Source organism: Saccostrea echinata, unplaced genomic scaffold (assembly GCF_033153115.1).
Source record: "Saccostrea echinata isolate AGI-Se365-2 ecotype Australia unplaced genomic scaffold, CSIRO_AGI_Sech_v1 ptg000033l, whole genome shotgun sequence".
Classification (NCBI taxonomy): Eukaryota; Metazoa; Mollusca; class Bivalvia; order Ostreida; family Ostreidae; genus Saccostrea; species Saccostrea echinata.
The window spans coordinates 14,819,838-14,844,975 of record NW_026889782.1 but is presented as its reverse complement, the minus strand read 5'-3'; the positions used below and the strand labels follow the sequence as shown (position 1 = coordinate 14,844,975).

General features: G+C 34.2%; 2 protein-coding genes and 1 pseudogene across 2 annotated transcripts; 2 read left to right on the top strand and 1 right to left on the bottom strand.

Annotated features, from left to right (window-relative positions):
• The first annotated feature begins 223 nt into the window (after positions 1 to 223).
• On the top strand, positions 224 to 1,168 carry LOC133198176 (beta-1,3-galactosyltransferase 5-like). The gene has a single exon (XM_061334309.1). It carries the CDS (start codon positions 224 to 226, stop codon positions 1,166 to 1,168), a length of 945 nt encoding a protein of 314 aa, XP_061190293.1.
• Positions 1,169 to 2,560: 1,392 nt separating this feature from the next.
• On the top strand, positions 2,561 to 5,304 carry LOC133198175 (probable ATP-dependent DNA helicase RecS). Its single transcript, XM_061334308.1, has 3 exons — positions 2,561 to 3,014; positions 4,084 to 4,162; positions 4,362 to 5,304. Exons 1-3 carry the CDS (start codon positions 2,669 to 2,671, stop codon positions 5,302 to 5,304), a joined length of 1,368 nt encoding a protein of 455 aa, XP_061190292.1. The 5' UTR covers positions 2,561 to 2,668.
• A 1,784-nt stretch (positions 5,305 to 7,088) lies between these two features.
• Positions 7,089 to 11,151, bottom strand: LOC133199003 (uncharacterized; annotated as a pseudogene).
• Positions 11,152 to 25,138: the final 13,987 nt, after the last annotated feature.

Below are 25,138 nucleotides of genomic sequence, written 5' to 3'. Positions count from 1 at the left end.
ATTTCATATCTTTGCCGGTGTGTAGTATAATTTTTCATAGGCAATGTGTTCGTTTTTATATTAATTTTTATGAACATTATTTTTATGAAGTGCAGTGGCTTTCAATTTTAGATCAAAGATTTGGGGGAAAATCTTACTTCATGTTACATGCGAGATCAGAATGCAACGATTCAGCAATTTTATTATATATTTAGCTTTCTTAAGTGTTTTAATGCTCTCGTATATGTATTCTAAATTAGAGACACGAAACCAGATGTATTCCCAAATGTTGAACAAGGGAAAGAAATCTATGCTTAAGGATGTAAAAAGGATTTTCAAATTTAATACAAAATATCCCGTGACTTTACATGGAAGATATATTATTAACAATAAAAATATGTGCCGAAATCACAAGAGGATATCAGCACTTGTTATGGTACATACCGCCATCTGGCATTTTGGAACGAGAGAAGAAATGAGAGCTACCTGGCTTAATATTACCCAGTACCGACCAGAAGTTGTTCGTGTTATATTTCTAGTAGGGACAACAAAAAGAAAAAAAAGTCAAGAAAGGTTATTTGAAGAGAGTGAAAAATACAACGATATCATTCAGGGAGATTTCAAAGACACTTATAGGAACTTGACAAACAAAGGAGTCCTGGGATTGAAATGGGTTACTGAAAACTGTATGAACGCTGAAATAATCATGAAGATTGACGACGATTCATTTATTAACCTTTTCAAGTTCTTCCACAATTTTATATATTTGAGAAAACGAAAGAACTTTCTTTTCTGTAATGTTTGGCATAAAAATAGCGTGAAAATTGAACGCGATAGAAACAGCAAATGGTTTGTGAGCAATAGATTTTTCAGAGGATACAACGCCTACCCTTACACTTACTGCAGTGGATTTGCTGTTTTTATTTCTACAGATCTGATTCCAGCATTATTTAAGGCCGCAAGCACAGCTCCTTTTTTCTGGGTTGATGACGTGTATCTGTTTGGAATTCTGCCTTCCCGTGTGAACAAAGTGGTGTATAGACCAATGGCACAATATTTCACTTTTAATCACTCCAGAGCACTTGATTGTTATAGGGAGTTTAATGGAAAATGTAAATATCTTGTCATGCAGGCAAAGCGTGGTCAAATTCGCGACATGTGGAATGCTATTGTACACGACAGAATATGAATTCGATGATTTATAAAATACAATAAAAGTTGTATTATCTTGATGTTGAATATCCTAAAATCTTGTCTATCATGATGTTCACGAAAAGTCCCTTTCATTAAATCTCATTGTTTAAAATGTTCTTATCCATATTATTTTCTAATCCGGGGAATATCTGTTAAGATTAGACAAATTTCACTGTATAATCAAAATTGCATTGTTTCTGTGTTATGTTTCAATTGATGGTAAAAACAAACTATAATTACTGAAACAAAACACAAAACGAACAACACCTGCTTATATTTGAAAATTTTCTGAATCTTAAATTTTTTATTCTGTGAAAAGTATAATTTTTTTACCTATTGATTGATAAATTTAATTCAAGTCTTAATTTGATAATTCTAATTACTAACTCGGTGAATAATACATGCATATAATAAATAACTCTTCGTAGCTAAAGAAGCTTCTCCAACTCACCACAATGCATCATAACATATTATAGACATTGTCTCTATTTGATAGAAAAATCAACCCAATTCAAGCAAACATAATAGCGAAATAATACAGTCGTCATCGATTCACTATGGTTTAACGTTTGGATAATATAATACAGTTTTAAATCAGGCCCGTAGGAAGCAATTTCAGTTTGGGGGGGGGGGGGGGGCACAGCCATACATTTTCAGTTGAGGGGGCACTATCAACTACCAAAAAAAAAAATTCTTCACAAGCAAAAAAAAAGGTAATCAAACGTATTCATTGAGGGGGCACAAGCATATATTAGCTATATTTTCTATAGTAATCTTTATATATCGGCAAAATTAGGGGGGGGGGGGGCACGGCCCTCCGTACCCCCCGGTTCCTACGGCCATGCAAATGACAAAACTGTCTATACTTAATAAGGGTGTGGGAAAATCACATAACTAATTTGTACCCTCTGCCTCCTAGGACATCATCCCACTCCCGCCGAAATATGGCTGAAATATTGCCAACTCGGCGTAAAACAACAATAATCAATCAATCAACCTAGGACATCAACCATCTCTAATAGCAAACACACATATAGAGATAAAGACATACAAACTAATAACAAACACACATATAGAGATAAAGACATACAAACTCCAATTACAACAATATTGTAATCATTTTCTCTCAATTTTGTTTCGGTACAAATCACAGGACTTTGGATCGCTTAAATCCGACTTTAAAAAATTGGGTGTATAAAAAAGATAAAAGTATGGAACTCCTTACATAGGGTACCCACTTTCGCTAATAAAATACTTTTAAATCAAATGCTCTAAAGTTTTACTTTTTATTCATATCTATTTATATATAATCAATCTACATTAGAGTCCAAGTTCATTCCGAAATTCTATGCATTTCCCGAGATATGGTGAAATCAATTCCCAATCTGATTAAAATCAGCTGTTCTGATACGCTACCGCTTACGAACATCTGAATCAACTCGTTTGGAGGTCACGTCCGAACGACCTGAAAATCTAAATATTTAAAAACCAGGTCATGACCTTTTGGATCAATGAAAATGCACGTTTCTTAATCAGCGTCGGGAGAAGACAGAAAATGGCGGCGGATTCGATTAAAAAAGTGTTAAAGTTGTTTAACATCACAAACATAAAGGAAGAGCAGAAACAGATCTTAAATTTGCTTTTAAAAGGAGAGGACTGCATAGCAGTATTGCCCACAGGTTACGGTAAATCATTGCCGTACCAGATGTTGATCCCTAAAAGAAGAGAAATGAACACCGACGACAACAGTAAAGTCATCGTATGCTCTCCATTAATTGCCTTAATGCGTGAGCAGTGCGAAAGGTTAAACAGTATCCCAGGCATAACGGCTGTTTACAAAGGTTTGTTGACGGTTTTTAAACTTTAGTTAATGAGGGAACATTGAGTTATTTTCACATTACTCTTTAGTACAACAGGTCTGGTACAATCAGTACATTTAGCTACGTAGCTTGAATTACCTACATACCTGAAGTAGCTTTATTTAGCTACTAAATCAAACTTATTTCTTAAATTAGCATTTTTCCCAGAAAGTGCAGAAAATTTCACTTTGATGCAGTGATAATTTTCAACTTTGAACTCCTCTGAAAACTATTCATGAAAAAAATCACTCTTGGAGATGCGTCTTTTTCTGCGCAATTGCAATCAAAGTTCTAAAAGTTTTGGGGTTATATACAACAGTTAATTTGGGACCTAACAGTTACTTCTTCAGTGAAATAACAAAGAAAACCAGTTTTGGTTAACATGGGCACAATGTGAAGTAATCATACTTATCCACACCTCATTGCACACAAAGGTGGTGTACAGTTACTCAAACAATGGAAATATATATTTTCCTTAAAAGTGTTCAAATGCAGCAATGTTAAAACTATCTCTTCTTTAGATTGCTTTTTAAATAATACCTGGAATAAATATTAGTAGACATTTACTTGCGACTCTTTGTCTTTTTAAAATAAAAAGCAAAATTGTGAAAGGTTGCCTTAAAATAGCTAAATAAAGCTACCTGAGGTAGGTAAATAAAGCTACGGTAGGTAACTTTAGTTACGTAGCTAAATGTACTGATTGTACTGGACCTGTACATGTACATGTAGATCTATATGAGACCCCAATCCTCCCCCTAGCTCTAGGTCAAGTATGGTAATTTGTTCTGTCTGTGTTACAATCTCAAAACATAAATTATTTGATAAAACTTGCCCCCCCCCTCCCAGGTGCATAAATTTGATGAACCATACTCCTTGACTTATGACATATTTAAATGATATCTACTGGGCCATGTTTTAAAACATAAAAATTATTTAATATGAGCAAGAACACAATGAAGATCCATTTCAATTGCTCATGAAAACATAATTTTTACAAATAAAATGGAATTAAATTTTAATACAATTTAATAAATCATTTTTTTTGCTATAGGTGGCAGTCAGGATAATGACCTACAGAAATTTAATGTGTCCACTATAGTTGTGGATGAATTCCATACAATTTCAACCTGGTAAGCATAAACATTCTTATTAAGCATGTATTAAAGAAAACTGAAATTTAAATTAAAGAACACCTATTATTAGAATTTTTTAAAACCAGACAATTAATTTCAAATTCAGAGTAAGTGAACATTCTTTAGAAATTAAAAATGGTAAACAGATTAATCAGAGATCGCACAAAATACATGTAATATGTGTTTTAAATTTTAGGGGTGAAGAGGAAGGCAAACAAGCATTTCGAAAATGGTTTTCACATATTGGAGAACTGCGGTCGATTCATCCAAAGGCATCTATTCTTGCTCTAAGTGCTACATGTACGAAAAAAATTTCGAAAAGAGTGTCAAAAATCCTTGAACTGCAAGCAGACACCATTGAAATCAGAATTTCGCCAGATAAAGAAAATATCAAACTTGTAGTGAAAAAGATCCCGAACATAACTGAAATGGCTATGGTTTGGGTAATTGATGCATTGTGCGACAAAACTTTACCAAGGACCATTCTCTACTGCAGTTCCATTAAGGATGCTTCCAACCTGTATTCCTACATTATTACGAAACTTCCAAAGTGTGCCGAGGTGCAGATGTTTCATTCAGAGACACCTGAGGACATCAAAACAAAAATTTTGAATGAACTATCAGACGAAGAAAGCACAACAAAACTTGTGATAGCCACAAGTGCATTAGGCATGGGAGTAGACATACTTAAATATTCAAATGTCATCCTATATGGTGCCCCAAAAAGCATTGTTGACATTGTGCAGGAAATTGGGAGAGTGGGTCGTGATGGGATGGAAGCTGTAGCACTTTTGCTACACAATTCTTACCATCTGAGAACAGTTGATAGTGAGGTGAAGGACTTTTTCAAAACAACAGAATGTAGACGTTTATCAATGTTGGCACCATTTCTTTCAGAAGGTGAACTTTCAGAACAAAAGGAAAAGACAAGATCACATTCATGCTGTGACCTGTGTGCTGACAAATGTGACTGTGGATCTTGTGATCTGACCCCTTTGGAAAAACTTTTCAACGTTGATATTGAGGAATTAAGTGACTTTAGTGATCAGAATTCATCAGACACTGAATGCTATTATAGTTCTCGCGAGGAAGACAACCTTGACACTCATTTTTTCCGATTAAGTACAAAGAATTGCTAAGATATGTGTTATGTATTAAATCAGGCTTGTAGAAAGCAAAAGGGGGGGGGGGGGGTGTTACAATGAGTGTGAATGTACAAAGGAGAAGGCTCGGACACTTTCTTGAACTGTCTACAAGTTAAGGTGACAGTGAACACTGAACCAGAATAAAACAATAACTTTTCTACTGTTTCATTTTTGTTTTTACTTTAATATATTTTGTACACTTATGGACAAGAGAGTTACAGATAAACTTAAAAAATACATGTTTATATTAGTAAAAAAAGCTTTACCAAATAAAGGTTTATTTTTCCTTCAAAGTACCTCAATAATTTCCATTAGTGATTTTTAAAAAAGCACTGGTAAGGCCAAAAAAAATAATAGTCTTGTTTCCTGCTACCAGCCTGAAAAAAATAGGGTAGGTAGGTAGGAAAATTATTTTATTTTATATTTTTATTTTATATTTTTCCCAACAACATTTTTTGGATATGAACTAATAAAAGATAAAATTAAACATGTCACAGGTCAATATTGTCTTTCAAAATCAAATTTCATATCTTTCTATGCACAACTCAAGTGGTATTCTATGAAAGTCCATATTTAAAACAAGAATTTCATGAAATGCTTGTTTGTGTTAACACGGAAAACGATTGCGGTGACAGAACACTGAAATTTTGGAAATTCTCTATTTTTTTTTTCTTCCAAAACTTAAAAAAAAAACTTTAGGGTTGGGTGCAAAAAAAATAGGGTAGGTCGGGTAGCAGGAAACAAGACTATTATTTTTTTGGCCTAAAATAAAAAATTGGAACATTGTAAAAAACCTAAAAAAAATTGTACTATTTAGAGACAGATGATATGAACTTCATTCAAAACCAAAATTGATCTATGCATAAATTTTTTTGTGTGTAGCATATGTCCTTAATATTCACCATTTTTAATCATGCAGCTTTAGATACTAGTAATTGGAAAACCCTTTAGCTTTACAATATAGAAACAACAATCTGATAGATATCTCATCTTTATTTTACAATTTTGACTATTGTAACACAAAACTTATCCTAAACTTTTTTTTTTTAGTTATTAAGAATTGTTCAGTATAAATTCTATTTTTTAAACATTTCTAAAAGTGTTTAACATTTCTTGAATCTGTACTCGAGAACTTGCATACATAAATATTGCATACATTATGGCTTCATATGAGATTTTGTAATTGTACACATTTCTAAAATAGATCTGTACATAAAAAAAATTAATGGTTTATGGCCATAACGGATATATAAGGACCCTTTATACACCAATGAAACATATTTTTGGGACATTGAGAAATCTTTGTTGTATAAATAGTCATTTATACCAAGGAAAAAATTATCAAAAATGAAAGTATTGATTAATACAAATTTCTAATGCTTATGTAATACATGTAAAATATAATATACTTATAAAAATTACATATAAAACTTTAAAGAATTGCAATTAAGTCAGAATGAATGGATAACTCCCAAAATGTTTATGGATAACAAAATAAAGTACATAGAATATCATGTATCATTACACAAAAAACTGTTTCTCGTTTTATAGCATAGTGTGGTCACATAATCTACTGAAAGTACTGTATATAGGGAAATTTTCACCCCCGTTTTATTTTCGCCCCTTTCGCCCTAGACACAAGTGGGTAAATTTAAGAAGGGGCGAATTCAAAGAAAAAGTATAACTGTGAATGGGGAAAATTAAAATGGGGCAAAATTGTTCGCAAGTGTGAAAAGACGAAAATAACATGGGGTGAAAATATCCCAGTATACAGTAAGTTGTACCTAAACAGTTTTGTTTCTCAAACGATGGAATGCAACAACAGGTGTGTGTCTATGTACAAGAGTAGCAAACCCTTTAAAACAATCATCAAATATGTTTTTGTTTGTACACAAAGACTTGCATTTTAACTTCCTTCCATCTACAAATGAAAATGCATTAATGTCTTGTAATTCAATCAAAATTTTTTGCACATCTTGTTCGTAAGATGGAAGATTGTGAAATCCTTTTCTGGCCGCAACACTACAAAATGTATCAAAATGCTTTACAAAATTTATAATGTGAGGAAACTCTTTTGAGTGTCGCAGGATACTCTCTTTTGTTTGGTAACCAGAACAAACAATTTTACTGTCCCTGTTTAATAACTCGACATATTCATCTAGGGCAATGTTATTGTTTTTCCCGCCTTGTAAGTTTACACACCTATTGGCAATAAGCCTTTCCTTTTGTTCACCATCCAATATACCTTCTGTTAAAGAAACAAGATGGATTGATCCAAAAGCATACTTAGTTTTGTTTGTTTTAACATAGATTGGTAGCTCATATTTTGCTGACCTCACACTACGGTGTCCATCAGCCATGTCAACTGCTGAGTCTAAATTCTTGTGAAGCATAGCAAGTTTAAATAGCAGTTGACAATAACTTCTCACTTCATCTTTCACTTTTTCACTTGATTTTTTTGTCTCAGGTGTTTTTGCTCCATGAATTTTTTCTTCATGCACTTTCAGAGAACCAACATATGTGTATGATTTTGGACAGAAATGGCAATGTACTCTTCCATTTTCAAGATTGGAAAGATAATAATTTTCAGGATGAGCAATGTCTGTTATGATATCTCGAAGGTCTCTCATAATGTCTGTTTGTGACCCAAAGAAGTATTCTTGCAAAATCTCCTGACATATTCCATTAAGCCAACCAACCTTTTCATCAGATGAGAAGTTTTGAAAGTTATCTGGCATTGGAATTTCTTCATCAGCAGTCTTGTCAAACTTTTGGAAAAACAAGAGACAGCACATTGCATCCAAAATGGTATAGTAGAGAAATTTGTATGGCCGATAAGCATTTCTAACTTCTCCCTTTACATTTGTGGAATTTAATAAATTTCTAAAGTAGTAAGCAGTCCCCCTATCACCTCCTGACCCTGTGCTATAGGTGAGTTTGCAGATTGCCTGAATGAAAATGAAAACTGATTAAGTAACTTTAAAAACAACATAGAACTTTACTTGTTTCAGTGATGCAGATCTCCCAAAAATTGATTGGGACAGTCTCTGTTCATATATTTGATACTAAAAAATTGAAGGCCTACATTAAAGCAGATAGATTGTACATTTACACTTTCAATATTCAATTCTGAATGGTAGGCAATCATAAAACATAAAAGTAAGTTTTTGTAACACCTTTAAAAATTGTCCATAGATAGAAATCTACAATTTAAAAAAGTTCACTATTATTTAGTCTCAAATCTGTAAAAGGTCAGACCCACATTACCATGCTTCAATTAATGCTTGAGTCAATAAATGATCTTGTAATGTACAGTAGCAAGTACATGTACCTCCAAGAAATTCATGAGACGGTGAAAATCTTCTATTTTAGAGATAAATCCTTCAAGTCTTGATTCAGCTGTCTCCCCATTCAGAACGGATTGTTGCACACCTTGTACACGTTCATCTGTTAGTCTATCACCTTAAGAAGAAAATAGTTCATCAAATTTCCCTTAACATCACAATCTTGGTCTAGTAAAACTTTCAAATTATGCAAGTGGTTTAACAATTCAATAAAACAAAACTTCATTAATAAGATTACAGTGTTTTCCAAAAATTTTATAGGAAATATGAAAACATATGTCTTACCACCAAAAAAAACCAGATTCTAATATTTCACCATTTTGGAATGGAACATATTTAGATTGCATATCCCTAAGTAGCTGTATCATATCAGCTGTTTTTGTTTCATTGGTGTCAAATAATCCTAATGGATACTGAAAATAGAAGTTAGAACAATATACAAATTATCCATGATGATGTACATTCTTTTATAAAAAGTATCATCAAAAATAGTACCTGTTTTGTTTTTTCTCCTGCTTGTGCACTATACTGATGGGTGAGATGTACAGGATAAATTTTTTCAAATTCTACTTTCATCTGAGGAACATTCTGGATCACTGAGCTCGCAAAGAGGAAAATCAGTTCATCCATTAACATACCCTGCTCCTCGATCGACGGAATAAATTTCTCTTTATCTATTGATGTGTCTGTTTCCTGGTCTTCTCCATTTCCCATGGGTGCACAAGTAGGGATTATCCTATCTACCACCACAACTATATTGAACAGGTGAAGAGATAAAGTTTTCTGTTGCGATGTCCTGAAAATAAGACATTTTATTAAAAAAATACTGATTTAGTCTGAAAAAGCTTCACCCAATGCCTGTATTCTTTCCAGGTGTCACCTATAGTGACAAAAACTACTCAAAGGAACACCTGTTGTGGCTTTTCTGTGTAAATTTAACAAAAGTATTAATTAAAGGATACTTAAAGTTAAGAACATCTAATACCTAAAGGCTGAGATAATGTTCTTGTCCCAGTTGTCTCCAACCAACTGGTACTTCACATGCCCTCCCTCAGCCCATTCCTTCCTTAACTGAATAATTTCTTCATCCAGTTTATCAATCCAGGATGCTAATTTGTTGTGTACAGATCCAGGGCTGACACAAAGACCAATTTTGGCTAGCCTTTGGATATCCTAGAAGGAAATGACAAATATTGGTGGCATTGCATAAAAGAAATAATTTAATAGTTCATGCTTGATTCAGTTAATATCATTATTGTTACAGTAAAACATGATTATAGCAAACAACCTTATAATGAATTCAAAGCCCAGTGATTTCCATTGTTTTTAAACTTTTTGTGAACTAACCGATATAATAATTTATGTTTATAGCAAATCAAAATTGTTTGTCTCTGGTGCTTTGCTGTATTATCAAATATATTACCCTTTGGGTACATCCACCATGGACAAGCATAAATGCAATGCAGTAATGCAGCCCAGACATTTCCTGACTACGACCATGCCATCCAGTTGCAACTGTGTGTAAAATGTGCATGAATTTCTTTCCTGTTGGTGCTACTGGTACATCACATACAACTGCACTGATCACTTTCAAAACATTGGGGGCTCTAAGTTCCAATTCCTTATGAAATTTATCCCATGTGAAAGACATCAAGCTGTCATGGTCCTTTTTGTGTAAGATTGACCCTGAATTCCTTCTGCAAATTTCTTTGGACTCTGTCTGTACAACCTTAGCTGCTGCAGTCACAACATCATCTGGGTTGGAGAGGGTCAGCACTTCCAGCACAGTTTTTTCAACATTAAGTGATTTAAAAATAGCTTTGCATAATTTCTGATGAATCTCATTCACAATTAGGGCTGTCCTCTTTCCACTTGGATAGGATATTGTCATCTAATTTATCCAAGAAAAGCAGTTTACATTAAATGTGTACACAACATATATGCATGCAAAAATCAATGCATTAACAGTTGTGATTACTTACAAAATCAATCATTACTTTACTGAACATTATAATAGATCATGATAAATATTTTTATAAGTAAAATTATATTTGAAAAATAAACAAGAAATATTTGAAGCTAATGTGGCCATTCTTAATGATAAATGTCAGAAACACAAAAGGTTTTAAACAAAATTTTGAATTAAATAAGTACATGTAACTGTCAGAATATATATATCTGGTTGGGCAGTTGGCCAGTTTCCCTTATGAAACATGCCAAATATGCCTTGCATGAAGTATATGAATGTACCAACCTTGTGAGAATTATTTTACAAGATTATCCAAACTTGAATTTATAACATAATTTTTGTTGGTAATTCATTAGAACTGCTTAACTTTAGGAGAGAATGGTAGATTTTCATATATAGGACAAGCATGCTCCCAAGATCTTCAATTTGAAATGCTTTAACAACATGTAATCAGGTAAATAAATATGTATAATTATATATTAATGTAATTACCTGATCCTCTTCCAGTGTGGTCATCTGAACCAAATATTAAAAAATAAATGAACCTGAAATTTTAAAGATAACTAGTATAGCATGCAAAACAATAAATGTTACCATGATTTAACAACAGAAATTAGTAACAAAAAATATATGAAATAGTAAAAAAAATCAAGTGAAGTGTAACAGGGATGAAACTATGTCTGTCAGACTGTAACTGGGACCTTATTTTAACAAGTGAATTATCACTGATAGTTTTTATAGTATTTGTCAATTCATACTATTGCCTGTTACACTTGCACATCTTTTAAACTACTTGGAAACAGTAATAGAAAACAATTCATATAAATTGAGGAACACTGTAGAACAATACGATCAGATGTGTGACATCAATTGATATATAGGTCTAAATTTTTCACTCTGTTCATTGGACAAAACAAAATGTTACTGAAGTCCCACATCTAATGTCGCCCATCTAATGTGAATTTTAATAATCATGATCAAGATGTAACCGTATGATCATATTGTTACCTAAATTGTAAAGAAAATGATTGAATACCAAAAAAGTGTGTAACGTAAAGGATAAAAATTCAATGTACAGCATACCTCTACTTCTCCTTGTAAGGTTGTATGAGTTTCACTAGGCCTATTGGAGAAGGAAGTTCCGAGTGATCTCCGGACTGGTGGCTTTACCCCCGGTACTTGCTTGGCGACAGGTAGTCCTCTATTTGTAAGGTCAGAAAAGGGTAGAATACTAATAGGCTGAACACAAGTAATTGGTAGGAGGGAGGCCACTTTCTTGGTCGGTTGCCGAATAATAGGGCTACGTAACATTCTTTTAGTTATCACCGAACGTTTCGGTGACGGAAGAGAAAGTAAAAAATTCTCTTTTACGTTCTCTGCTGAGTATTTTAATTTACATTTCACTTCGGATACTTCTTTTTCCATTTTACTGAGCCTCTCAACGGTCCGGAAACACTTCTGACATACACCTGTTTCACCAGCAGGATCACAGACCTCAACCCCAAGCGAACTACTGATAATTTTTTTTCGTTCTTCTGTTAATTTCAGCTTTTTATCGAAAAACTTCTGTGTAATCTCTTTTCCATTTGAGTCTATAAACGTGTGAATAAAAGAAAATCCGCATATAATGCATATATTCCCCAGACTTAACGTTTTTCTGGGAGTAGCCATGCCACTCGACTGAGCAGCCATCTTTGTTATCGTAAACATTAACGCAAAGAATCATGGGAAATCTTCCATTAGACGAATCTCGCCAGCGGCAATTTGATTGGCTTGTGGAAAGGTCGTTCGGACGTGACCTCCAAACGAGTTGATTCAGATGTTCGTAAGCGGTAGCGTATCAGAACAGCTGATTTTAATCAGATTGAATCAATTCCAAAATTGACCAACTTTGTTTTACTTGACATTAGCTTGGGCCCTGGTTATTCACATGTATACAGACGGTGTTTGAACTGCAGGGAACAGCTTCATAGTATTTGCACAATCTTTCAACATCTTAAAGATAATTTTTTACTCCAGATAGCAAGATTAAGACAGTAATGATTCCTTTCGCGAAATACAATTTAGAAAACGTTTGCTTCAACAATTCCACAGCCATGTTGTTTATTAATGTAAAAAGAACTAACGAACGAAATTTTCCCGGAATGTATAATATACCTTTTGATTTTTATGCCCCGGGATCGAAAGATCCCGGGGGTATATTGTTTTTGTCCTGTCTGACTGTCTGTTGTCAACTTTAACCTAGCCAATAACTATTGCGCTGTCAAGGGTAAGGCTTTAATATTTGACATGAGTGTTTATTTTGACAAGACCTTTCCTTGGATACCACCATATATGAGCTTTTGACCTTGGAGTTTGACCCAGTTTTGCAAAATTTTACCAACCTTTAACCTTGGCCATAACTTTTGAACGGTTGGTGCTAGGGCTTTCATACATCACATGTGTAATCCTTGTGACAAGACCTTACTTTGGATACCAACAACTTTAACCCTTTGACCTTGGAGTTTGACCTACTTTTGGAAAACTTTAACCTTTGTGATAACCCTTGAATAGTTGGTGCTAGGGCTTTCATATTTCACATGTGTAATCCTTGTGACAAGACCTTCCTTTGGATACCAACAACTTTGATCCTTGGACCTTGGAGTTTGACCTACTTTTGGAAAACTTAAACCTTGGCCATAACTTTTGAACGGTTGGTGCTAGGGCTTTCGTACTTCACAAATGTAATCCGTGTGACAAGACCTTTCTTTGGATACCAACAGCTTTGACCCTTTAACCTTGGAGTTTGACCTACTTTTGGAAAACTTTAACCTTGGCCATAACTTTTGAACGAATGGTGTATCGGCTTTCATATTTCACCTGTGTATTTCTTGGGAGAAGGCCTTTCCTTTGGCACCATTAATTTTGACCATTTGACCTTGATGTTTGACATACTTTTGTAAAAAAAAAAAAAAAAAAAAAAAAACTTTAACCTTTTCCATATCTATTCAATGGTTGCTGCTAGGCTTTTCATATTTCACAGGTTTATTCCTCGAGACAAGACCTTACTTTGGGTATCAACATATTTGATTTGCATTTCAGAAAGTTTAACATTTGCTATAAGTTGCCATACGGGGGCATCAGTGTTTCACAAACACATCTTGATTAAAAATTATACCGTTAAAATGTTGTTGGTAACTTAGTTAGACCATATGATAAAATCAGATTAAAGTTTGTGGAGACTGAGTGCTAAAAAACAAATATTCAGAGAGTATAGAATAAATTCCAGGAAGGATTCGTCCCGTCGTTCCAATTAGTGCAACTATTCAGAGGCCCAAGCTAATGTCGAGTAGAAAAATAAGATCAATTTTGGAATATTTCAGCATATCTCGGGAAGTATACGGAATTTTGGAGAGAACTTTGGTAGTAACGTAGATTGTTTGTATGTAAATAGTTATGAATAGAAAGTAAAGTTTTAGATCATTTGATTCAAAAGTATTGTATTGGCGAATGTGGGTACCCTATGAAAGGAGTTCCATACTTTTATTTTTTTTAACACCTTAATTTTTTTAAAGCGATCTAAGGGCCTGTGGTACAAATTAAGTAAAGCTGTATACATTCATCAAAGTTCACACATGAAATAAATTTAAAGATTTAAAATAAGGCTAATATAACAATATTGTTGATACATTCTCATACATCACAAAATAATAATCAGTAAAGACATTTAATGGCGACATCTTTATCGAGTCATGCCAACTAGAAATATACAAATTACATCTGTATCCATAGCAACAAAAGCAACATCTATATCTATAATTTTACCTACTTACGTTTAACCACAGCGGATTTCTTAGTAGGGGGCGATGGTGACCAGGACATGGTGTACAGTATCTTGTTTCTCTTTCCCCCTATTGTTCGTGGTTGGCAGTGGTTTGCGGGACTGCAAAACAACACTAAGGCGGAGCCATTCCTCGGCAAACGGTCCGTGTCTTCTAAAAGATCGAACCTTTTTGAAGGGAATTCACGGTCGGTCCTGTGGCTGAGATGACGGGTCAAGTTTTTGTTCATTGCTATAAAAATAATCACTTAATGTTTTGTCAGATCTCGACTATCTTTGGTCTGCTATCAGATGTCCTCTGTCTGGTTTTCTCCTTGACGACTGATCTCCTTTATGTCTTTTACTACCCAAGTAAATACACTTTTATCCAGTCCTCTCGCCTCTCCACAAACTGTTTCATACTCGTTTCATAGAAACTGGCGAAGAATACCTTCCTCCATTGAGGACGGAACTTTCTCCTCTCTTACAAGTTTTGCTGCCTGCTCCACCAACTAAGCCACATTATCGACTGACACTATGTTGCTAAATTGAACACGGACAGATCAGGGTTGAGGGTATCTGCTCCCACTTCTTGGTTATTAGGTCTTCCTGCCAGTGGAAAAATTTCACAGCCATAACTGTTTAAGAATCCCATCCTTATGGGGGCCGTACTACTTAACGACTCTGTATTTCAGATTAAAGGGACATGGACACAGATTTGAAGTTAATATTTTCTCAATTTTTCTGTATTATATCATGGCTTATTTGTTGCTATAGCATTTCTCACGGAAATATAATAAAATCTTATTTTATCCATTATTTATTACAGGTGAAAAAAATCTAAAATTAGAAATTGTACGATTCCTTTTCAAACACGTTTTTCTATCTTTACCAGAGTGAGTAGGAATACCTGTGTTACTGGTTTTGTAATGATAACAAAGGTAAGGTGTTCTTTGTTGTTTATTTTTTTTTATTTATTTATTTTTTTGTCTTTTGAGCTCAAGACTGCGTAAATTTCAGCCCCCCCCCCCCCCTTGTAATCTTAAATTTTGTGTTGTTGTAATATTAATTTTTGTAAATGTTACAAAAGCACTTTATTAAATGTTGAGCAATGTCGTCAATTAAATACACATTCAAATTTTCTGGTAATGAGGTCGTAATGAGGTTTGACATTCTGACAGTCGCCCCGGCCTGATATATCTATATAAATAAAATATAGAGCTCAAAATAGCTATTTATCGACATTTTCAAGAATTTGTAACAAATGTCCGTATTCTTGTGTTTAAATAAATAAGAACTAGTGTTTTCTCTTGTTTAGAACATCATGTCATAGAAATAATTCGCTTTTTATTGTGTCGTTTGATTGCACTCGGTTTCAGCCAAGCGCTTGGACTCCGTGACACTGAATGTTGTTTACTTAAAAGACGTGGCGACAGCAGCTGAGATCTGCGGTGGAAAATATACAGCAAACAGGTGATCTTTTAAAGAGAACAGTAATAAAATTAGAAATTCATTGCGAGCAATGAGAGGTCTTCCGTCCGATTATAAAAATAAAAACAAAAATTCAAGCTGAAAAGTGATAAAAGAAATTCAAACACTCTGGAGATTTAACCCTGGTCGTCAGTGTAAAAATCCAACGTGCTAACCATTAACTTTTTTGCATCACTTCCTGTCACGACCGGAAGTAACGGCGATACAAGATTTTCTCACCATTCAAATAAACTGATGACTGACTATCAGTCCTGAAAGTTTTAGACTTCAGTCGTTTGCTGTTTTCAGGACAGGTTTTGTTTGTTTATTGTTTAACGTCCCTCTCGAGAATTTTTCACTCATGGAGCCGCGATCACTTGCCGATGGAGAGCTACAAATTTTGACCTATACTCGGCACTCAGGGCCATTGAGCATTGAGGGATCTTTTTCGTGCCAGCACCTACTGCGACACGGGACCTCGCTATATACGGTCTCATCCGAAGGACCGATCTCCACGTCCCACAGTGGGATTCGAGCCCGCGACGTAAGGATCAACTCCTTACTCCACGACTTTAGAGCGAACGCTCTAACCACTGCGCCACGAGGGCGATTTGAGGACAGGTAAACACGCGACCGGAAGTGAATTTAAAAAAAATCTCTTAACTTTTCTCTAGACATTTGCAGTATCTACAACATACATAAAATTATTTCAAGTACTATCGATAAGCAATCTTAATGAGAAAGTTAAATATAAAAATAACGTAGTTTATCTCCTAAAACCGGAAGTTGACGTTTTTGTTTCCGGTGGAATCAAATATATCTCAAAACAGCGAAAGAGATGCAATAAAGTGATGCAAGTTTTAATTTAGGAAACGTTAAAATTTCTGATGTCTTTGATCACTTCCTGTGACAAGCGAGAGTGAAGACTGACGCGTTTAACCCAAATGGTTTTTATTATTCCTCTAGGTCTACATATGTATTACTCATAAAAGTTTGGTGTTTTAATCTTTTACCTGTTTTTGAGATCTCGCTCAGACTTTTCCATTTTGAGGACAGGAAAACACGCGACCGAAGAGAATTTTTGAAAGATATTTAAAGTTACATTAGACATTTGTACTCTGAATAACATCTTTAAAATTCATTTCAAATACTTTATCTATAAAGAATATTTTGGAAAGTAAAATACTCAAATAATTAAGTACCTCTCTTATAACCGGAAGTTGTCGTTTTTGATTTCGGTGGGACTAACATCTTTTGAATCTGCAGAAAAGATGCAATAAAGTGATGCAATTTTTAATTATAAAAAGAAAAGTTGAAATTTCGGTTTCTTTGATCACTTCCTGTGACGACCGGAAGTGACGGCTGACGCTGTAAACCTAAATAGTTTTGCCTTCATCTTAAGGTCTGTTGCTCATATAAGATTGATGTATTAATCTTCTACCGTTTCCAAGATCTTGCTCAGACTTCTCATTTTTAGGACAGAAAAAACACGCGACCGGAAGTGTATTTTACAAAGATTTTTGACTTACTTTAGACATTTGCAGTCTGAATATATATTTAAAATTCATTTAAAATACTTTATCTACAAAAGATATTAATGGGAAAGAAAAATACTCAAATTATGTAGTTTTTCTATTATAACCGGAATTTGACGTTTTTGTTTCCGGTGGGACCAACAAATTTCGAAACTACAAAGAAGATGCAATAATGTGATGTAAGAATCGATTTCAAAAGGAAAATTGAAATTTTACGATTTCTTTGATCACTTCCGTAAGCGACCGGAAGTGCCGACGACGAACGAAAAGTAGCGACTTTAAACTAAAAGAAATTTGATATAATGATCATTGAAAATATATGTGTTTAATAAATGTTGTCATATCGGACGATATTTAGTAACCGGTTACTCGTGTACTTACAAAAACATAAGTTTACTTTTTTTCAATTTGTATTTATTTAATATAAAGCTTGTTTAGATGCCGTTGTTTCACTGTTTTCAACATTTTTTTTACACTTCCTATTATTGTAATTCAATAGTTTAACAATTAAATGAACAATTTTCGGAATTTAAAGTTATGTACCAAAAACCGGTATTTTAGTCTCACGATACATGTACGTATTACGTATCACGCAATAAAAAAAAATCGTTATATACCGGTATACCGATAAAATCGGGCATCCCTAGGAACAAACGAGCGATCAGATCATAGGGGAAAAACGTTTAAAATTCTAACTTGCTTCTTCCTGGCAAGTGTGCTCAGGTAAGCGATGTGTCCCATGGGCCTGTTGGTGCTATTTGCTAGACAATAATAGATTGGAAAAAAAAAAACACAAGGAGGAATATTATTTATCCAGGTCCAAAGATTGATGAAAAATCTGAAACAATTTGAAAAAAAAAATTTTTTTCTGCAATTTGTGCTTGTTTCAAGACTTTTAAACACACCTACATTTCATCCAATTATTTATTACTTTGTTTGAATTAAAACTACTTATAAAATATCAAAATCCTGACTTTTATTTTGCTCTTAAATATTAAGCATCTTTCGAGACGACCCCGTACTGAATGCGTTTAAATTATATAGGTTATGCTGAATATAGAAATACGAATATCGGAAACCTCAATTTTCTTTTGTACACGGAAAAAAATTCATTTGAATGAAATAATAAAAAAAGATTAACAGTGATAAAGTGTTTTTGTGAAGAAAATAGCCGACCTCTTTGAATTTTTGTTAGGTGTTTTTTAAAAGTTAAATTAAACAGAACAACAATAGAAGTGAAAAAAAGATCCCATATTTAAAGAATAGATAAAGCATGCAAGGCGATTTAGAACAGTGTCGCATTACCCATTTTAAGTTGACCTAGTCAGGTACGGGTCACCGCCCCTTGAGATGCACGACACCAGTAAGATTAGTTGAGATCATATTTTCAGATCTCTGCTATGCATGCATGCATGCAAAATGGTTTACATTTCGCAATGTCTTGAACGTTTTGACACAGATAATCAGTAGTCTCTACATTTATATAAACAAGAGGCCCAAGGGCCTTAACGGTCACCTGAGTATAATACAACAATTTAGAAGTTAAATACACTGATAGTTGAAGCTTTGTTGCCCTAAAGCAAGAGAAGTAGGAAGATCAGGATCAACAAAATAATTTGTCTAGTATTCAGTATCAACTCATAAACTAAGTTCTAATCTGTCCCCCACTTAACACTATGCAGACTATTAACAAAGTATTAGTGCTTCTGTAATATTTATAAACCCATATTAAGACCTCTAGCATTGACCTCTCTTATGGTCTTTGAAGAACGTTTAATAAGATAAGTTATTTTTGTCTCATTTTTATTTATCTATTACTTACAGGTCTACCTGTTTATTAAAACTAAGAAAGTACTTTTTTAATTATACGATAAACATTCTTGCATAATTATCTTATTCTATTAACCTTTCAAATACATTATTTACAGTGATTAATTATCAAAGGTGAATGGAAAAGGGGAATAACTTCTCTCAGTAGAATACAAATTAATAGAGCCCTGCCCAGGACCAGAATGCTTAGACCAATGGTCCAGATGTTTAAAAATCTGGTAGAAATACGCTTCCTCATATCATTTAAACTTTTACACAGTTTGCTTCCAATATGCCCAGAAGCAGAGAAGAATTTCACAGGTACAATGCATTTTCACTACAGATTCAACAATGCCTTACCCTAACACCAGAACCCAAGACCAAGGGTCAAGAAATTTACAAATTTGGAAGAGTTACCCTCATCATCATAACTATGGACTTCAAAGAATTAACACTTTTCCACTATATTATCAAAAGCCCCCCCCCCCCCCTCGTTATGCCAGAACCCCTGACCCTAGGACCACAAGATTTAAAAATTCTGTTCGAAGCTCCCATTTTCATCTTAGCTAAGCAATTTATTTATCAGCTCAACACTAAGGAGCAGACAGGTTTAATTAATGATTAATAGAATTAATGCTTTTTCACTATATAATCAATAGAGCCCCACCCCCTCCTCAAGAACCCCAAAAACTGGGGCCATATATTTAAAAATTTTGGAAGAGGCATCTTTGTCTATCATAATCATGCACTTTTGTTTATATAATCTCCAGTAGCAGAGAAGAAGATTTTCAAAGAATCAATGCATTTTCACTATATAATCTATAGAGCCCCGCCCTAACACCAGAACCCCTGACCCTGGGGCCATGAAATTCACAATTTTTGAAAAGGCATCCTTATGCCTCATAACCATGCACTGAGTTTGTTTAAATAATCTCCAGTGGCAGAGAAGAAGATTTTCAAAGAATCAATGCATTTTCACTATATAATCAATAGAGCCCCGCCCTAACACCAGAACCCCTGACCCTGGGGCCAAGAAATTCACATTTTTTTTAAAAAGCATCCTTATGCATCATAACCATGTACTTAGTTTGTTTAAATAATACCCAGGAGCAGAGAAGAAGATTTTCAAAGAATTAAAGCATTTCACTATATAATCAATAGAGCCCCGCCCTAACACCAGAACCCCTGTCCCAGGGGCCATGGTTTTCACAATCCTGGAAGAGGCCCACCTCCTCATCATAACTATGTAGTTAGTTTATCACCTTAATGCCCAGGAGCAGAGGAGAAGATTTTCAAAGAATTAATGCATTTTCACCATATAGTCGACTGAGCCCCGCCCTAACACCAGAACCCCTGACCCTGGGGCCATGAAATTCACATTTCTGAAAGAGGTACACTTGCTCATCATAACTATGTACTTAGTTACTTTATTTAATATCCAGAAGCAGAGAAGAAGATTTTCAAAGAATTAATGCATTTTCACTATATAATCTATGGAGCCCCGCCCTAACACCAGAACCCCTGACCCTGGGGTCATGAAATTCTCCATGCTTATTACAATGATGCCAACAGTTTGACTGCTTGATGTCCAAGAGTAAAGAAGAAGATTTTTAAAGATTGCATTATTTTTGGTGGTTTTAGCCCCACCCCTCAGGCCCCAGGGGGGGCAGGGACCATGAAATTCACAATTTTTGTTTCCCTTTACCCATAGATGCTATGTACCAAATTTGGCTGAAATTGGTTGAGCGGTTCCAGAGAAGAAGCTAAAAATGTTCAAAAGTTTACGACCGACGAACGACGTACAACGACGGACAAAAAAGGATAGCAATAGGTCACCTGAGTTTACTTAGGTGACCTAATAAGGGCATCCGACTGACTGACTGACTGACTGGATATTTCCTTCTCGTGCCCTTTAAATAAATCAGACACATAAGAATAAACACTGTTGTTGATTTTTTATAATTTTGATGAATATTTAAAGATCAAAAAATTCTCCCTTGAACTTTTTGCTACGAATATTGTTCTTTCCCTTCGTTATGACTTTTCACTTATTTTACGGCTTATTCGGACAATTTCAAGCCTATTTTCCCCAAATGACTTATGTCGATTTCGAGAAATAACTGTTCCTCTACAGCCACATTTTCTGTCTTTTTACCATTAAAAACACCCTCGAGTCTTCTGTTATTCAAAATGTACACAGACTAATAACTAGAAACTCATTGCGAGCAATGAGAGGTCTTCCGTCCGATTTTTAAAATAAAACGTAAATTCAAGCTGAAAAAATGAAAAAAAAAAAAAAAAAAATCAGACACTCTGGAGATTTAACCCTGGTCGTCGGTGTAAAATCCAACGCGCTAACCATTACGCCATTTCAACTCCCTCTTCAAAATGAAAATGACGAATATCAAGAGTTTGGATTTATCAATTCGAAAAAAAATTATATATGTAGTATTTTGAAAAGAGGCTCTCTTACCCCTACAAATATTACAGAAAAATATTGAAGTTGAAACAATAGATTTTTTAAATTTGCTTCCGGTAGCGACCGGAACTAACGACGACGCTTGAAAAGGTCACTTAGCCAATCTAGAAATTATGTTCTATCATCTCTAAACAAAAAAAAAACAAAAAAAAAACACTCACCATCATTTATAAAGATGAAAACGTAAATTTAAGCAAACAAATTCGGGATTAAACCCCGATCGCCTTCGTGAAAATTCCATATGGAAACCACTACACCAGCGCATTTTACCAGCCATCATCGATGTTTACTTTCTATCATTGCCTGAAGTAACGAGCGTCAGGGAGGTTAAAAGTTTTTTTTAATATAGTGCGGAATTATATAGAGCTAGCTAGACAAATTTTGTGCAAGCAGATTCACATCGGAATTCGTTACTTGAGTTTAAACAATAACAAATAATCTATTACTGATGAACTGGTGATACTGTTTACTTCCTTTATTCTTTGTGTATTCAACTTTTTATTCCATGCAATTCCATATACCTGTATTTCATACAAACGTGTCCGTGTAATCTTTTTCTGCACTTCTGCATCAGACCATGTTTCTACTATGAAAGAAGAGTCACGATACATTATTTTGCACCAAAAGTCACGAGTAAATCTTCGCGCCTTTTCTTTGAAATGCATGTTCTATTGAATGTATGGTCTCCATTCTCATATATATTATTGTATGTGCCGTACAAATTACTCATTTTATTGCATTTGGAGGTCAGAGTATTTATGTTTTCAAAGACAGATTATCCATTTCATAATCTGCCAGATCCAAAAATTCCTTCATATTTCATTGATCTTTATGGTAGTTTCCTTCAACAAGACACTCGGCTGTCTCCGTAAACTCCGACCTGCCAATCGGTTTTTCAAAGATTTTTCCAAAAATCTCTCGGATAAAATAATTTCAGATTACAGCAGGACCACAGATTACAGCACATTGGTCCTGCAAATCTCATTAAAATCCATCCAGTAGTCTTTGAGAAATCGCGTGCACAAAATCAGATGGTCAGAAAAATAATAATTATAATAAGAAACAGTAGAATCACTATAAGGTCTTCCGTGAAGACGGACCTTAATGATTATAATATTTTAACTTGATGATAAAAATGATAGCCAAGTCATGAAGTACATTAGTTTAATATTAAAATGTTGAACTACATTTGTATATAGCTAAAAAACATTTCATTTTATTGCTTACTCATTAAAAATATATAAGTATACGGACCAATGTTTGTTATTAGGACGTCCATAATTATTGCAATCTAAATCTCAACTTTGAAGGTTTATCAAAACAGAGCAACCAGCCGAGGTGAAATAAATCCCCTTAAAGTTAAACTTCGAAGCCAAGACAAATAGAAGTCATTATTTCTGTAAGAAAATAATTAACTTTTGAAAAGATGTCCCAATAAATCATTTTTAACACCTAAATATATATTTATGAAATAATGAATAAATAAATAAAAATAATAAATTTTAAATTGCTAGTATTTTTATGGTGTAAAAATTGTTGAGGTTCGGATTTGAGGTGTTCTTAGTACCTACAAAACAAATTATTTTAGGGCTTTTGGTTTTATTTTCTTTTTCAGCTACTTCTCAAATTTAATGTTATATACATATACGTTCCGTGTGGAGAAAATGCACTCATTTTCAAAGTCGCCGCCCGTGTGGAGTAGTGGATAGAACATCTGCTGTAGAGTCGCGGAGTAAAGAGCTGATCTTATGTCGTGGTTTCCACTGCGGGACCATACATGGAGACCGGTCCTTCGGATAAAACGAGGTCCAGTGTCGCATTAGGTGCTAGGACGAAAAAGATCTCTCATTGCTCAATTGCCTTGAGAGCCAAGTATAGGTATAAATTTGCAGCCCTCCACCGGTAATTAGTGGTGTCTCCATATGAGTGAAAAATTCTTGAGAGGGACGTTAAACAACAAATAAACAAAGAAAACATATTCAAAGCCCGGTAATTCATTTTAGGGTTTTTATGTGGTGGTTTTTTTTAATACCGCGTTAACTACTAATAAGATACACAGTACCTAAATTATTGCTACGCTTAATTATGATATTGTCTAGAAGCTGAGCATACACCTGAATAGTGTTCTGTATTCATACACTTGTAAGAATTGCAGAGATCTGTAAAAATTAATGTGTATGAAAATATAATGAAATTTTTTTTTTCAGATAACCAGTGCTATATTAATCATATCGATATTAAGAATTCCTCTAAAGTTTGGATTCTTGATTGGTCATGACCATATGGAGTAACGAAGATACAAACAGTATGAGGTCAAAATTTTCATCGAAAAATAGAAGGAAAATATCATAAAGAAATCTTGTGAAGAACAGCATGGTCATGATGACTCGGATAATTGTTATGACCCTTGTAAATCTTTGGGGTTTTTTTTTGTTAAAATTGTTAAAGTTGGGATAAATGAAGCTTGAAGCGGTACGTCAAAAGGCCAGCCCCCTATAAACCAGTTACCTGCAGTCCGACTTTCCATAACCCCTTTGTCTGCTGTAAAGATGAAGTTGTTATTCGTGTCTTTGATCTGTATGAGTTTTATACAATTCTCCGTAGGAGTAAAGGTCTAAATTAAAAGCCCTTCACCGGTATATGGTTATGTCACAATATGAGTGAAATATTCTCGGGTAAAACAATATTCAATCAATAATTCAACATTACAAATGCGTTTTCTTTCCAACAAGAATTGTTTTTTTTTTAATTGTGACATTTTAAAGTTACGTAATTTTATCGTAAAATTTAGCCTAAAAAATGTACGTTACCTTATTCATTACTTTCAGCTGCTTTAAACAAAATATAAGATTATTAATATCAAAGTATATAAAGGTATAATAAGAACACAGGGTGTATGCATCTAACAACTATGGAATAATTTGATGAGATTTATTATCCTCCGCTTCGAAGAAGGGAGGGAATATTGCTTTGCTGCTGTCTGTCAGTTTTCCGTTCATTTTCTTCGCAGAGGTTGCACGCACTGAAATGAAACTTAGTATACAGGTTTTTAATAAGAATATCTAGGTCAAGTTAAGTTTTGGGTACGATCGAGCAATTTTTGACAGAGTTATGCCCCTTGGACCTAGAAAAATTCCAGTTATTTGCAGTTTCCGTTCATTTTCATCGCAGGGGTTGCACATACTGAAATGAAATTTGGTATACTGATTTATCATAAAAAATATCTAGGCCAAGTTCTGTTTTGGGTACGATTGAGTAAACCATAATAATGTATGTTCAAGGGAGGGGGATAAGTGTTTACAAACATCTTTTTTTTGCTAATGATTTACACTATAAGTAAGTTTTAGTATTTTGACTTCTTCCCTTTTTTAGTCATGCAAATTTCTACATGCTTAACACTCTATAAGTAATATGTATATGTTA